This window comes from Felis catus, chromosome C2, assembly GCF_018350175.1.
Source record: "Felis catus isolate Fca126 chromosome C2, F.catus_Fca126_mat1.0, whole genome shotgun sequence".
Taxonomy (NCBI): domain Eukaryota; kingdom Metazoa; phylum Chordata; class Mammalia; order Carnivora; family Felidae; genus Felis; species Felis catus.
The window spans coordinates 121,139-137,856 of record NC_058376.1 but is presented as its reverse complement, the minus strand read 5'-3'; the positions used below and the strand labels follow the sequence as shown (position 1 = coordinate 137,856).

At 50.3% G+C, this 16,718-nt stretch overlaps 1 protein-coding gene across 8 annotated transcripts in view; it reads left to right on the top strand.

Annotated features, from left to right (window-relative positions):
* The window catches only part of PRMT2 (protein arginine methyltransferase 2), a 72,160-nt gene extending 65,403 nt beyond the window's left edge, over positions 1-6,757 (top strand). For all 8 annotated transcript variants that reach the window (XM_045036457.1, XM_045036456.1, XM_045036459.1 and 5 more), the window contains 4 exons: positions 2,706-2,835; positions 3,679-3,815; positions 5,181-5,352; positions 6,149-6,757. In XM_045036457.1, the coding sequence (XP_044892392.1) occupies positions 2,706-2,835; positions 3,679-3,815; positions 5,181-5,352; positions 6,149-6,181 (472 nt within the window). In that variant the 3' untranslated portion in view covers positions 6,182-6,757. The remainder of the gene's footprint in view (positions 1-2,705; positions 2,836-3,678; positions 3,816-5,180; positions 5,353-6,148) is intronic.
* The last annotated feature ends 9,961 nt before the right edge of the window (positions 6,758-16,718 follow it).

Genomic DNA, 16,718 nt, shown 5'->3' with positions numbered 1-16,718 from the left:
GTTTAAAACCAAGGCCCTTTATAAGTATGTGGGCCGTTAGCATACAAATAGATCTTTCTACTACGAGCTGTAAACTTTTAAGGGATCAGAAAATTTATTATGAAGTCATTCCTGACAGTTTGCAAAGGAAACGATGCTGCAGAATAGTTGATTTCCTAATTTTATATCATGGATGCACTTGTATAGTTGAACATCAGGTTTAACTATAAAATGATTTCCTGATAGGTCCTTCACGTTTTAAATGTTGCCTCTTCTAAGAAGGATGGTGCCAGAAGCTGGCTGCTTCCCCTTCTGAGTGTGCCGTGGGAGTTAGGAGAAACCAGCAGCAGCCCTGGAAGTTAGGTTGGGGGGCCCACTTGTCAGAAACTGCAGGAAATTTAGCTTATGTGGTGAGTGCCAGGTGAGCCCAGACACCTGCTTGATGCCCACTTGGGCAGTTGACAGCAAGATGGTGGCCTTGGGCGTTTTTGGTTTTTGTTAATTCAAAAAAAGAAAGAATAATGCAAGGGTAAGAAGTCTGCCCCAGTTAACATGTTGAACCATCGTACTCTCAACCCAAATCCCAAAAGGGGTGGAGAGGAAATGTCCCCGGCAGAGCCGTTCTGTAGTTCATCTAGGGAGAAGTGGGTAGGAAGGGCCGGGGAGAATTAAAATAGAGCCGTGAAGAGCTGCCAGATATTAACATCTAAGCTACAGAGACAGGCGTGAGGGCAGGGTACTCCTGAGACCAGAAAAGACAGAGCAATGGACCAGGATGGACACACACACACAACATGTGGGGAAAGTTGGGGTGTGAGGGGCAGAGGTGGCAAAGTGTCGTGGGACCATAGAAGAGCCCCTTGAAACTTCTTTTCTCCTCATACCATACACTGAAATTTAATTCCACATGGATTTAAGAGTTTTGTGGTAAAACATCGCATCAGCTGTAGGAATCCGTGGGTCCCTATGTGTCAGGTCTTAGAAAGTCAACAGGAACAAGGAGGCACTGGACATCAGTCTGTAAAAATTGACAGCATCTGTATATCATCAGCATAAATACAATTTAAAAAGGCAGTGACTACTTAGAGAAAGTTACTAGCTGACAGATCCTAGAGTCATTTAGAAAAGATGAGTATCCATTGAAATTATAGTCAAGTCATGGAAATACGCAAGTCACAAAAACCAAATAAAAATTACTGATAAATATTTGGAAAAAATTGCAGGATCATTAGTGGTTAAAATGCAAATTAAAATGAAATGCCATTTTTGCCTACCAGATGCGCAAAGATTAAATTAAAACAGCAGTTCTTGCTGCCTGAGCTGCAGGTGTGATGGCGGGGAGACGAGGCCGTGTGGCCAGAGCTGTGGGTGTGGCTGGCATCCACCCCCATCGCCCTCTGCCCCAGGGCCAGGGCACGCTGCTGTGCACACAGTGTGGGAAACAGGCAGTTATCCGTAAGAATGCGGCTAAATTGCTACGTATCCATCAGATGGATGAATAGATGGTAAAACTGGTGGGACACAAACCATGTGTATAAAATGGCTTCCGCTTTGCATAAGAACATGTATAAATGTATCTCTGGGGGAGAAAATGACTAAATAGATCAAGGTACCAAGGCACAGTTTTCAAGTTCCACAGATTCAAGTTTCTTCTTTAAAAAAAATTTTTTTATGTTTATTTACTTTTGAGAGACACAGAGCACAAGTCGGGGAGGGACAGAGAGAGGGAGAGGGAGACACAGAATCTGAAGCAGGCTCCAGGCTCTGAGCTGTCAGCACAGAGCCTGATGCGGGGCTCGAACCCACGAACCTTAAGACCATGACCTGAGTTGAAATTGGATGCTTAACCAACTGAGCCACCCAGGTGCCCCTCACATTTTTTCTTTATACTTTTCTATGTGTTCCCAATTCGTTATAAATGCATAACTATTTTATCATCAGAAAGATATTAAAAATATGTACATATTGTGGAATCTTTATTAAAATGTTTACCTTTATTTGCTATTTCAGAAGTCACTGCTGCACTTAAGTTTTGAAACATTTCCGTGGTATATAGTAGGTTACTTTGGGCAAGTCTGGCAGTCAGCCAGTGGAGTGGGTGGGCTGTTGGGCGGCAAGAAGATGACCCTGCAGGAGGCCCAGCGCTTGTGTCTTGTTTAACTGACGCAGCACAAGCCCTTCTCCAGGGGGCACCTGCAGGCCTTTATTGCAGAGTGACCTAGAACAGGAATATCTGTTTTATTTGCTGTGGGATATCTTACTATCCTGTACTCCCCCTTCTTATGCCATGAGATGAAGTGCCTGCGTGAGGAGGTGAAGTCAGGTGAGTGACGGAGGCCTTGTGAGGTAGCATCAGGCTCCTGCTGACCTTCTATCGACCTGTCAGGAGTGGGGGGGGAGGGGTCACCTCTTGGACTGCGGTCACTGAAACCACAACTGCACAGAGCAGACTGGGTCAGGGCCCTGCTGTGTGTGGTAGAGGTTGGTTTCCACGTGTGCAGGCCCCATGAATAGGATGTAGGCGGGAAGTGCTCACGTTGCTTGCACACTTGCCGGTCCATCTGCAGGGACTCCCAGCCCTGCCTCAGTGCCCTCGCCGCAGGTGGTGGCTTGGAATTCCTGCTGATGCTGAAGAGAAAAACCGAGAACCGTTGTCATGAATGTGTGTGTCAAAGCCTGAGATGCTGGTACCCGACTCTGAGCGGTTCCTTTGACTTTTTCCCTAGATCTTTAGCAATTAAGGAGTTTTTTTCGAAGCCCAAGTATAACCACATTTTGAAACCAGAAGACTGTCTCTCTGAACCATGCACAATATTACAGTTGGACATGAGGACTGTGCAGATTGCGGACCTAGAGGTGAGAGATGAGTCTTCCCTCTCACATTATGTAGGCGATGCGCACACCCCAGAACTTGCTGTGCAGATAAATGAATTCATGAACTTTGCCTTTGATTTTTCCAGTCTCTTTTCTTTACGTTCTGATTTTGTATTTTATATTTTTATATTATTTTCTTTATAGTTTACCTCTTTAACATCATGAGCTATCTTTATAGTCACATACAATATTTTCAGTATCTTCAGATTCTAATTTTATCCAATTTTATCATGGACTTTGAATTTAAATTTTTTTCTAGGTTTTTTTAGCTACTGTTGATGACAAAATTCTTTATACTTTCACTTACCCTGTGTTGCCACAGGGTGGCATTTGTGGATTCAGGATGTCTCATTTTAAGGGTGCGCTGTGACGTGCGGGAGCTCAGATGGGCCAAACAATGTGGGGACTGAACTGTTGAGTCTGCAGTTAGTTTTGCAGTATAGAGACCCAGCCTGGAACTTTCTATCTATACAAAGAATTGAGAAGAAAAAGTATTGCACTCAAATCTGGGGGCAGAAAATTAGGCACGTGAGGCCCAAATTGCTTGAAACCTTTTGTGATTACCTGCAGCACTTGAATTTATGATGCAAGTTTTAATCCTTTCCTGAGGAGGAAATTTTATGTGGTTTTTGATATGTTCAGCCAAACTAGCAAGTTACAGATTCAGAATGACTGAAACGGGTGGTAGGGCTGCCTACCGCAGTGCAGTGTTGTGGGATTCGTGAAGTGAGTTGCTAATTCTTGCTCACACAGAGAGAGCCCTTGTGGCGTGGTGTCACATGCTTACCGAACCGTGTCCCTCTTTTATCGTTTGCTTGAACACAGACAATGAAAGGCGAGCTGCACTTTGAGATCAGGAAAGCCGGCACGCTGCATGGATTTACAGCCTGGTTCAGTGTTCGGTTTCAGAGCCTGGAGGAGGACGAGCCACAGCTGGTGCTGAGCACAGGCCCGTTCCACCCGTGAGTGTGCACCTCCCGCGGGGAGCTCCACAGCCCTTGGAAGAGCTGGGGCGGTTCACCTGCCTTCAGGCTGTCGGTATGACAACCACATGGCAGAGTCACGGATTTAGAGATCTGTCAATACTGGGTTGTTGACCTAGACTCTCTCCAGACCAGGCTACCCCAGGCGTGGAGCACGGTGTGCACGCGGTGGGCAAGTCAGGGCTGTGCCCCACCTGCCCCTGCACTGGGCTCCCTAGGCTGCCCTCTGACCCCTGCATGAAGAGGAGGAGCAGACTTCATCTTCCTCAGTTGCTCTGGACGCTGCTTCTGCTTTCTGTGGTCTAACACAAACACGGTCAACAGAATTCTAGGGGCTTTTGACTCAGACTCTTGGGGAAGGTCAGTGTTTCTTGAGGAAAATTTTGTGTGCAGTAATGATGCACACTTGCTTGTGCGTCCTGGGAAGCTGATGTCGTCTGCTTCAGTGCTGGACACAGCGGCCCCCGTGGAAATGCTGCCTTCAACTGGGGCCTTTGTAGCCCTGTTCAGTAACTGCCCTGGACCAGGGGTTAGATGCTGGCTGTGGCAGTGCGCCTAGAGGGACCCTAGCTGTCCTCCTGTAACATGGGAGCAGGGCTGAGGAGCTGTTTGGCCAGAGTGTCCTGTGGAGGTCCAGGGCTCCATCAGCTTTCCTTCTAGATCCTACTGGGACAGATGAGAGTAGGAACACTAAAAACCCAGTGGACAGTCGTGTGCCTGGGCAGTCTTCCGCTGGCGTGTCCGTACACAGCTGGTGTGGGGCAGGCAGGGCGCAGAGCCTGGGACATCCGCTCTCTGAAGCCCGGGGAGAGACCCTCGTGGTGGTTGAGGCAGGAGGGAGCAGGACCTCCCTGAGTGTGACCGTGGGGCGCAGGCCCAGCGTCTGGCAGAGGCCACGGTGCGCAGTTGAGCCATGCTGTCAGAGCCGGTAGAAAGTGACGAGCTCAGGAGTGTGACCATTTCCCCCAGATGTTACAGTTGCCATGCTCCCCTTCAGCCTGACTCAACAGGAATGACAACTTATTTGGACTGCAGACTAGAACTCGGGCCCTGGCAGCTTAGAGACCGAGCAAAGGGCTCTGGGTGGATGCCTACTATGCCAGGGTGCAAGGGGCCAGGTACCCTCTGCCTGGCCACCGGTGTGTCCTTGGGGCCACCAGGGCAAGCCTCCTTCACCCTTCTGGAATCTGGGCAGCATCCAGGAGCTGGATCCTGGCTGGGTTGTAACTCAATCCTGGCAACCCATAAAGGCCGTCTGGATCGTGGAGTTGGGGGATGTCTGTCCTGCGGTCAGCCTGAAAAACCAGGCTCCAGAGAGGTGACCCTACACCCTGTGTCTTGCAGCACCACCCACTGGAAGCAGGTGCTGTTTATGATGGATGAGCCCGTTTCTGTCCTCATGGGAGATGTGGTCACTGGCTCAGTTGTGTTGCAGAGAAACCCCGTGTGGAGGAGGCACATGTCCGTGGCGCTGAGCTGGTCCGTCACTTCCACACAGGACCCCACATCACAGAAAGTAAGATACTTGGCTGTAAAATCAGGTGCTAGGGTGCTGGTCCTGGGAGACGGGTCTGTGGTGATCGCAATGGCCAGACCACACGGCCTTGTCTGTCTGTGTCACTTTTCTAACCTTCCTGAGGGGAAGTGGGTGCTGTTATTTGCAGAACAGGAAACAGAGGTGCCAGCAGGTGAGTCTGTGGGGGCCGAGGCCCAGCCCAGGCTAGGGCCACCCCTTCCTGTGTCCAGGAGGCCCCGGTGGAGAAACAGGGCTGGGGACCGACCCTCTGCGGTGGGTGATGTAGGTGTGTGGCGTGAGTCACCTTCTGACCGTGGCAGCAGTTTGAGGCCTGAGGAGCCGTCCTTCCCACAGTGAAATGGTGAGGCCTGGCGGGGCCTTTGGCATCATGTCTCACAGAGGCTGCTGAGCAAAGGATTCTCTTCTCAGACTCAGGGTTAATGTAGGACAGAAAAGAAAATCAAATGGCTTCTCTTTATGTGTTAATACCCGTTTTATGCTTTGTTTTATGATAACTTTTCAAATTTAACTTATTTTTTAAATTTACATCCAAGTTAGTTAGCATATAGTACAACAACGATTCGGGAGTGGATTCCTTAATGCCCCTTCCCCGTTTAGCCCATACCCCCCTCCGTTTTATGATAATTTTATGTTAAAATTTTAACGTTTGTCATTAAAAAAAAATTCTGTCTCTGAATGTCATTCTTTTGTACAATATTAAATTACTTTTAGGAAATCCTGCATGTTAATCAGACTAAAGTGATTTATTATTTGATTGATTTGTTTTCTTTTTCAGGTTGGAGAAAAAGTCTTTCCCATCTGGAGATGACAGTTGAAGTTCTGTGGGAAGCAGCGTGCAGATAGTGCAGGAATGAGCCTGAGTGAATGAAGATGTCCTTGGATGTGAGCACATGTTCTTGCGAAAGCCGTGAGCTCTCTCGGCCTGACAGGGGTACCCCCCGGAGCTGTGGGCTCAGTCTGTCCGTGGGGTCCTTCACAGACGGCTGTGCTTGGGCTCGGCGGGAACTCCCTCACCACTGTCACTGCCCGTGTCTGTCCTCTAGAAGTAGGCTGTGTTTCCAGGTGTCCGCAGTGCTGGCTTGTGGGTAAGTTGGTGGCACAGTGTCCCTAAGCTAGGTCTAGTTCACAACTCGTAGGACACACACACACATCAACCTTGTACGCCTGTGAAAGTGTTCACGCATCATGTGTTCATGGTGTCTTTGCTGCCCTGGTTCCTCCCTCACCATGCGGAATGTGGGACTGCACAAAGCCGTGCAGGACCTGCCGGTGGCCATGCATGTGACGGGACTCTGCATGGATAGTACAGTTGTAGAGATGTCTTCCAAATAAATTATGTGTTGGCACATAGCACGTGCTCAATAAATATTTTTAAATAAATGAATGTTGGCGTGTGTCCTGTTTCTGTGTACACACGTTCTTTTTACAAGCATGGGATCATGCTATATGCATTGCTTTGTAACTTTTCTCATCTAATATGAAGAAACTTCCATGCCTGTAGGTATGTGTCTACCTTTTTGTGTGTGTATTGTTTTGAATTTTAATTAGCTTTTTATTGAACTATAAAATATATACCCCAAACTGCATAGGTCACATGTGTACAGATGGGTGAAATTTCTTTCTTTTCTTAAGTTTATGTATTTACTTTTGAGAGAGAGAGAGCGAGAGAGCGAGCGAGCGCATGAGCAGGGGAGGGGCAGAGAGGGGGGGAGAGAGAGAAGCCCAGTGAGGCTCTGCACCCTCAGCCTGGAGCCAGACATGGATGGAGCTTGAACCCACAAACTCTGAAATCCTGACCTGAGCCAAAATCAGGAGTCAGAGTCTCAACTGACTGAACCACCCCCGTGCCCTGAGATGGGTGAAATTGCACAGAGTGGACATCTATGTAACTCGCACTCACTCCAAGACACTTCAACCCACTAGGGACCTAAGTGCCCCTTCCACTCAGTACCCTCCAAGGGTTATGCCTAACCTCTAACAGTGTAGATTGGTATGCCTGGTTTTGAACGTTATATGAGTGGAATTATAAATTGTCTATTTTCTAAAGAGTATTCAGTCAGTTTATGTCTTCTTAAAATTCATAGGTTGGACACTAACCCCCAGAGTGACAATATTAGGGGTCAGGGCCTTTGGGAGGTGGTCAGGCCATAAGGAGAGGCCCCCACGATGGGATCAGTGGGGGATCAGCCCATCTAGGAGAGTGTCCAGAGGGCACCTCTCCCTGCCCCCACGTGAGAGCCCAGTAGGAGGAGGCCGTCTGAGAGCCAGGAAGCAGGTCACCAAATGGGCTTGTGCCCTGATGTATGTCCAGTCCCCAGACCATGAGAAATAAGTTAATGTTGAAGCTGCTCAGTCAGGGTGGCCTGGTGTGGCAGCCTGTGCGGTGTAAGACGGTACCCTTTTGTGTCTGCCTTCCTCAGTTCTCGTGATGTTTGTGAGACTCGTCCGTGGGTTGTGCGCACGCGTGGCCTTCATGTTGCTGTGTGGTGTCCTGCTGTCTTATGTACCACTCTCTGCGGGTCTTCCTCCACTGCTGGACAGCTGCATTGTTCCCCGTGTTCAGCTAATGGGGTCTGTGCGGGTGTGTGTTTGGATCATGATTGTATGTGCACGTTTCTATTGGAGGCACACCTGGACTTGAGCTTACCCAGGTACGAATGGCCGGATTGTCCTTCACAGTCAGAGAGCCTTATGTCCATACGGCAGGCCTGCAGGGCACTGCGATGCACATGTCAGTCCCTGCTGTCATCTGGGGTTCTCATCTCCACCGGCCTGGTGGGTGTATGGATGTAGTGGTTGATTGTCTGTTTCTCATTAATTTTGTGGGGGTTCTTGATGTAATCTGGCTGGGAGTCCTTCAAAGATTTGTTCTGTGAACTTCTACTCTGGCTTCTTCTTCCCTCTCTTTGGAGTATTTTGATGAACAGAAGTCTTTCTTAAGTTTTATTTTGTTCAGTTTGACATTATTTTTCCTTATGAGTAACACCTCCTGTGTCCTATTTAAGGAATCTTCTCCTATTCCAAGATCTATAAGATGTTCTCCTGGAGTCTCTTCCATAGCTTCTATTGTTTTTACCTTTGGCACATAAATCAGCACTCCACCTGGCCTTGGTTTCTGTCACTGATGTGAGGGAGGGGGTTGAGATCAATTTTCCCCCATGAGGTAGATGCTTAGATCATTGGTTTTCAACTTTTTCCTTTCTGACACTTGAATTTTCCTCTAGAGCTGCTTCAGCTGCAAGAACTCATCTCGATACACTTTTAGTGTCTCCTGGTTTCAGGTATTTCCTAATTCCAATTCCAATTTCTTCTGTTGTACCATGGGCTTTTTTTTTTTTAGAAATTTTGGCTTAATTTCAAAAGATGGGATTTTCTAGTTATTTTTCCTTATTAATCTCTAGCTCAATTTCACCACAGAGAACAACCTGAGTGATTTCAACAACCTGAGTGGTGTTTGCAAGTTTTTGAGAAGAAGGTGTGTCCTGTAAGAGGACATGGAGCTCTCGACACACCATTAAGGTCACGTCTATCAGTTGTGTTGTTCAGACACTTAGATCTTGACTGCTAGTTTTGTCTGCTTGTTCTGTCAGCAGGATTTAAAGTCTCTTAGTTTGCTTAGGTGTCCAGAACAGAACACCGCAGGCTGGGTGGCTGAAACAACGGGAATTTAACTCTGGAGGCTGGGAAGACCGAGATCAAGGGCCAGGACAGTTTGGTTCTAAATGGCCACCTTTTCCAGGTGTCCTCCCATGGCGGGGAGAGGGAGCATGGGCTCTCTGGTGTCTCTTCCTGTAAGGACACATCCAACTGGGTGAAGGCTTTACCTCAGTGACCTCATTTAACCTAACTGCTTCCTTAAAGCCCCCGTCTCCAAATACAGATACATTGGGGGTTAGGGCTTTGATATGTACTGAGTGTTGGTGTCCCTCCAAAGTTCCCGTGTTGAAATCTAATCCCCTAATGCGATGGTGTTAGAAGCTGGGGCCTTTTGGGGGTGATTAGGTCATGAGGATGAAGACTGCATGAGTGGGATTAGTGCCCTCATAAAAGAGACCCCAGAAAGCACCTGGTCCCTTGCTCCAAGTGAGGGCACAGTGGGAAGGCCATTTGGAAACCGGAACAGGCTCTCACCAGACACCATGCCGTCACTTTGATGTTGGACTCCCAGCCTCCAGAACCATGAGAAATGACCTTAGCCACCCAGTCTGTGATCTTCTGTTATGGCAGCTGGAGCAGACAGGCTTCAACATACGGAATTTGGAGGACACAGTTCAGATCATAGCATCCTGCCTCCTGGCCCCCAAAATTCAGGTCCTTTTGGTATGCAAAATACATTTATTCCGCCCCAACAGCCCCAGAGTCTCAACCTATTCCAGCACCTGCTCCAAAGCCACCTCTACGCCAGACCTTGGGGCAGAATTCTGGAACGGCGACGGGACAGGCACATTGTAGACACTGCGTTCCAGAGGAGAACTTGGAGGAACAAAAGGGTTAAAACCCAGCGAGGTAAATTCCACCAGCTCCTCAGGACCCTTGACCCTCCTTGGTCGGATACCCACTGGGACAGCAGCCCACCCTGCTGCTCTCTGGGGAGGGAAAGACGGTGGTGGGTGTGAGGGCCCTGGTGCCCTTCCCTTTCCTGGCTGGTGGCTCTGCCACCAAACCCACCTTCCTCCTGCTTTTAACACTTGCTCTGCGGCTTCGGTCTTCAGCATTTTTATCACATTGTTTCTGTGTAAACTTTTTATTTTATTGTATTTTTTTTTGACTTTTTTTTAATTTATTTTTGAGACAGAGAGAGACAGAGCATGAATGGGGCAGGGTCAGAGAGAGGGAGACACAGAATCCGAAACAGGCTCCAGGCTCCGAGCCATCAGCCCAGAGCCCGACGCGGGGCTTGAACTCACGGACTGCGAGATTGTGACCTGAGCCGAAGTCGGCCGCTTAACCAACTGAGCCACCCAGGCACCCCAATTTTATTGTATTTTTAAATTTTTTTAATGTTTATGTATTTTTGAGAGAGAGTGTGTGAGCGGGGGAGGGGCAGAGAGAGAGGGAGACACAGAATTCAAAGCAGGATCCAGGCTCTGAACTGTTGGCACAGAGTCCGAGGTGGGGCTCGAACCCACGGACTGTGAGATCATGACCTGAGCTGAAGTTGAATGCTTAACTGACTGAGCCACCTAGGTGCCCTGCAAACTTTTAATTTTTATTTTTTATCTTTATTTTATTTTATTTTTAGAGAGAGAGAGAGAAAGTGAGTAATTGCAGAGGAGGGGCAGAGAGGGAGAGAGAGAATCCCAAGCAGGCTTTGTGCTGGCAGCACAGAGCCTGATGTGGGGCTCGAACTCACGAACCGTGAAATCATGACCTGAGCTGAAATCAAGAGTCAGACGCTTAACCAACTGTTGCCCCTCTGTGTAAACCTTTAAAACAGCCTGGAGTTCACAGAGCTTCTTGAATCTGTGGGTTGATATTATTCATCAGCCTTAGAACATTCTGGAGATTTTTGCTTTACTTGTTTCTGCCCTATTTTCTCTCTTCGTATTGGCTTCCAGTCACACATTTGCTAGCAGACTACTTGCTGTGCCCCCGCCGACTCTACAACTTTTATTTTTCATTCTTCTTGACACCTGTGCCGCCGCTTCGCTGTGTCCCATGACCTCTTCTCCACCTCCTGCTGCCCTCTCTTCCATGTCTGATCCTGGGCTCCTGGGGTGCTTCCCTGGCCATGGCCATGGTGAGTATGGGGTACTCAGGGTACAGAGCCCCTGGTTTTTTTCAATACCTGGGAGACACCAAGCAGATGGTACAGATGAGCTTCCACCCTGGAGGACAGGAGGAAGGGGAGGCAGATCTAAGCCAGCAGGACGGAACATCCCTTGGAGCACCAAGTGGGAGGTGTAGCCCAGAAGAACTGCCTGAACTTGCCGAGTCACCTGTTGTCATAGGGTGTCTGTGGCCATGGGTTCCAAGGAAACTGAGTGTCAGTGTGGCTCCTGGAGCAAACACATGGTTGGGACGGCCAGGGACCACTGAAAACCAAGTGGGGGATGGGTGAGCCCACAGGCTGGTGCAGTGGAGCAGGATGGAGACTGTGCTTGGGTGATCTGGTGCGGGAGGAGGAGGTCACTTTGCAGATATGGTCGGAGCTTGTCTGTAAAATGTGCAGATCTCCCAGGAGGAGAGGCTGAGACTCCAGCCCTGTGAGGATGCGCAGGAGGCTTGGGTCCATGAAGCCCCACCGGGCCACCGTCCTCTGGGCATTGGAGGTGAGTGGGCAGACGGCGAGAAGGGCCAGGCTGGGGAGGAATCCAGGGAAAGGGTGAAGGTCCTAAGTAACAGGTGAGGCACCATCGGGGAGACAGCTCTGTCTCCAGCTGGCTCACCAACTGGGGCAGGGCCACAGTGGCATGGAATTTAGGGTCCCCCTCTCACCACCTACCCCTCACCACAGCCATGTCCTAAATGGAGAGAAGTGGGTGTCAGAGGGCTGGCGGAAGTTGCAAAGGGTATCTCCCTGGCTGATCCTGTGACTCAAGGTTCCTATCGCAACCAAAGAACAAAGGCAGTGCTCCCCAGAAGCCCTGACCTGCCCAGGGGCACCAAGCACACAGCCCTTGTGCCAGGCGGGAGCCCAGTCTGGGTGCACGGGGGCTTGGTCCTCACGGTGCTCCCTTCTCATCAGTGGGGCTTGCTCTCTGCAGCACATCTGGAGTCTAGCCAGGGCTCTCTCTGCAGCACGTCTGTAGTGACAAGGAAAACCTGTGCGGCTCTGACTGCAGTCCTTGGAAATGTAACTGAATGAAACACCCCCTCCTCCTTTGGTTAAAGAATGGTACACGACTTATCTAGACTTAAAATGCACTTTTTGGGGTGCCTGGATGGCTCAGTCGGTTCAGCACCCTACTCTTGATTTCGGCTCAGGTCATCTCACGGTTCATGAGATTGAGCCCTGTGTTGGGCTCTGCACTGATAGCCTGCTTGGGATTCTCTGTCTCCCCTCTCCCCTGCAAATAAGTAAATAACCTTTAAAAATGTACTTTTTATCTTTAGTGAGAACATGTGTACATACTTACAAACCTAAAACCTAGGGTGGAAGAAATGCCATCTAAATGCAATCTAAAATTTTTTAGATGCAATCTAAAATTTTTCCATTTCTAAAAATGATATTAAAAAAAGACTTAGAAGAGACGCCTACTCATGTTACACCAAATTGAATATTCAAATGTTTCTAAAATATGGTTTCTCATTCATGGTAACATTACACCAAACATGTTTCTGGGTCTGTTGGGGTCTGGTCGGGCCAGGACCCATCAGTGGTGTCACCACTGCACACCTGCCCTCCTTGAAGCCCCAAGTCTGAGCTGATGGCCATGCTTTCTGTATCCATCGAGAAAACAAAGCAACCATAAGAGAGCTTCTACACTCTGGAGAACAAAGCCAACAAACTCAGCAGGTCAGGTGATGGTAGAGCTGTGAAGAGAATGTTCTGGATGCTTACATCAGGAGTGAGAGATGCTGTCAGTCTGGGTGTAGTTCAGAGGGCGGGTAGAAGACACGTATCTGAGAAGGTGGCCTGAGGAAAGTGGGCTCTGCAGGCAAAGGGTAACAGTGCAAAGGCCCTGTGGGGTCGGGGTCTCCGCAGCCTCTGGGCACTGGTCTTCCCAGGGCCCTCCCCGCCTCAGCCCCTCAGAGTCTCTAGCTACAGCCGAAAAAGCTGCAGAGCCCCATCCTATGTCATCCAGAGTGCGAGTAGCTTTCCAACACCCTGACTCCCAGCCCTTCTCCAGAGTCCTAGCTGCCATTCCTTTCTGGCTCTGGAGCTGGGCAGACAAGCAATTGGCCCTTGCTTGGGGCAAGTTGTGTTTAGGAATACCTGTCTGCTCACTGGTCCTGGTCCCCGCTGTGTGGTTTCTGTGCACCGAGTCCTTTGCATCCTTGAACTGACAGCTGTGAGCATCTGACCCCAGAGGCCACGAAGCAATCTCAATATTGTGACAGGAAGACCTCGTGTGAGATGCATTTGGCTGGTTCTTTACAAAACATGCTTGGCACACATGCAGATGGCGCCCCAGGGGTCCAGACCGGGTGCACAGGGCTTCTTTCTCTGGAATTCAGCTGCCGACTCCATCAGCAGCCTTTTTGCCCAGCAGGGAGCTAACTAATGTGTGTGCAGCCATGTGAGCTCAGATGAGACCCCAGGCCGCAGGACTACCAGCCACCGTGATCTCTCTGCCAGGCGACGGCAGGTTTGCAGCAGCAGGTTCTCGGCTCCCCCTTGCCTCAGGCAGACATAGGCTGGGGCGTCTGAAGGGCTGTTGCTGGCCTGGGTCCGGCCTCTCAAGTTTTTCCTTCATCTTGGCCAATCCATTCACCAGGGGTTCTCTGAGTGTGAACGTTCCTGCTCGGCAAAGGGGATGAGAGGCCCACACCTCAGCACCGGTGTTTTCAGCCCTGCGGGGCCCATTCTTCCACACAAGTCACCCCACAGCCAGCACCAAGGGCAGGAACTCCCTCCCCACCCTACAGCTGAGGTGGGTCCAGGCACAGCATAGGTATAAACCTGACTGTGGAAGGCGGTTGGTGCAGAGGCAGAGGGGCCTGAGGACGCTGGCCATGGGTGGACTGAGAGCCTGTGTCCACCAGCAGAGGACTGTAGGTCTGTCTGTGGACACCCTCACTGAGGCACACTGCTTGGCTCTCTTGCAGCCCATTGAAGCCAGTAGGTTCTCTGTCTGTGGAAGTACCTGGTGCGCTTTTCCTTTAAGTAGGAGGCTCTTGGAGGTTTCTTTAGTGAATTGGAGCCTGGAAATAGAACTTGGGCGTTTACCTGGGTCAAGTTCCAGCTTTGTGTCAGTCTCCCACTCCCAACTGTGCCTCAATTGCTCTTGGCCTTGTTGCCCTGAAGACAGCCCTCCCGACATTTCACTGGTGTCCCCGGGACAACTGCTGTGCTCTGTGGCTAGCAGAGGGGTCTCTGTGCCCATCAGCTCTGCCCACTGTCTTTGGAGCAATGCAAGAAGGAGCAGCAGATAAACTGGTGACTGACCCCCACACGGAAACTTAGGTCCTTGTTTTCCTCCTACTGACCCTGCATGGGCCTCCTTCCTCACTGCCTCCTCTCTCCATGGGTTTTGTGGGGGAAGTGAAATTCGTGGCCTCCAACCCAGCATCCCCACCTCATGTTGTGCCTGGCAGGGGCTGGGACAGGGACAGGGAGCCATGGCTGAAGGGCTTTGGCCCCCGCACACCTCTAGAACGAATTTGCACCCCTGTCTGGTGGGTCCAGAGGGGCTTCCTTAGCTCCCCTGCTTCTGGGTGCCCCTTAGTCAGGTGGTGGAGCCTGGGTTCATCTGGCTGGTCCTGTTGAAGATTTATATTCCTTCCCTGAGATGAGCAGAGCTAGTGAACTCTGGCCTCCTTCTACCCCAAGGCTGACACTCAGGCATTGGCCAGTGGCTGCTGAGAGGAGAAGAGGGGGTCCAGGCTCTGGGATCCCTGGGCCGGGACCCCAGCAGATCTGGGACCTGGGATCCCGGGCCGGGACCCCATCTCTGCACACGGGCTCCTGTGTAGAGTTTATGAGAAAACCTGCAGGTGGCTGGGGGGCCTCCCAAGAGAGAGGGACAAGGCTAGTCTCCAAACAATGGAAACTGAGGGCCAGGGAGCCTGCTGGTGCTGTCCCTACAGGTCAGCCTCCAGGTAGGAGAGGACAGGTGGAAAGCACATTGCTGGTCATCCGAGGCCATGCCAGAGGACCTCGGCAGCCCTGCCAGCCCTGGAGCAAGGGTCAGCCCTCAGGGAGGGGCCAGGTCCTGGGTCAGAGCCGCCAGTGGGCACAGCATGGCTGACGCCCTGAGCAGGGCCTGCATGCACCACTTGCCTTGGGTGAACAGCAAGCTATCTGCGTGGGAAGAGAGGAGGCTTTGGGGATATCCCCTCCGCAGGAGCAAGAAAGGGCAGATGTGAGGACAGTTGTAGGGTAGGAAGGTCAGAGGGTGACTTCGTGGCTCTGCCCTGGCAAGGGCCAGGACAGGCCAGGGCGGGCATTGGGTTAGATGCTGCCCTTTGCCTGTCTGCACATTTCTCCTGGGAGCTTAAAGATCATGACGTCATCTTTGTGATGACCCAACATGTTGAAAGAAGCCCATCTGGGATCGATGCTGTGTCCCAGCATCCATCTTGTGACCAGGGCCACTCTACTTTCACAAGAAATTAGGGAAGTACAAAGTAGAGTCCATACAAAGGCCTGATGGTCCTGGACCAGACCTGAGGAAGTAGGTGGGAGGGCCTCCTGCTGTGCAGCTCATCTTGGGAACTCCCCCCCACCCCCCACCCCCTCACTGCGGCTTGTGGCAGCCTGGAGGCCTTGGGCACAAGGGTTTATTGGTATTCAATTTATGCATTTGTTTTGGGTTTATATTAGCATATATTTAAGTTATATGATAAAGATAATTTAGGTTGACATTAGTGAAAAAAAAATTTTTTTTGGAAAATGTCCATACATTACTCATGCAAGAAATACTGACCTAACACAACAAGACACATGTCCTCAACTTCGCAGCGTGGTGAGAAGTAAGCAGGATATGCTGCAAGTCACTGTGGAAACCAGCCAGGTTTCCAGGGTCTTGGGATGGTGGCCTTATTTTCAAGCAGACTTCACCTTCCTTGCCCTCATCACAAGGATGTAGTGAGGATCAGGTATATGGAAATGTGTTGGAATCTGCAAGGCAAGAGATACACTCCATCCAGCCGTCTGTCTGTCCCTCTGTCCATCCATCCGTCTGTTTGTCTATTTATCTGTTTGTCCATTTGCCTTTATTGAGCTTTCTTTGGTGTAGTCAGCTCCGTTCACACTCATGAATGCAGATGCTCACAGAGCCCTGAAAGTCACATTATCCCTCTTTTACAGATTAATAAATGGAACTTGGAGAGGTTAAGAGGTTTCCCCAAGGTCACCAAGCTGCCAGGCAGGCACCCGACTGACCACATGTTGTGACAGGCACTGGCGTGACAGATGGTAATTTCGGGTGTGTTAAGAGAAGGCCCCTTGTGGGTCAGGAAGGAGTGGGGACGGGCAGGCATGGGCAGGTTTCTTCATTGCCCTGCAGCCCTTGCTTTCTCCCTAATGCACGAACCTCATTTGAGCTGTTCTGCTCCACTGCACACAGCCCAGAGGGCCGTGAGTAATGCGGGAGGAGCTGGGACCTCTGGGGAGAGCAAAAGGTTGGCTTTGGGGGAAGATTGGCCACATCAGCTGGGAGTCCTGTTAAGTGTGGCCTGAGAAAGAGTCCCATTTTTAAAAAACTAAAATGCCATTTCATACACTCACACCAGAGTGA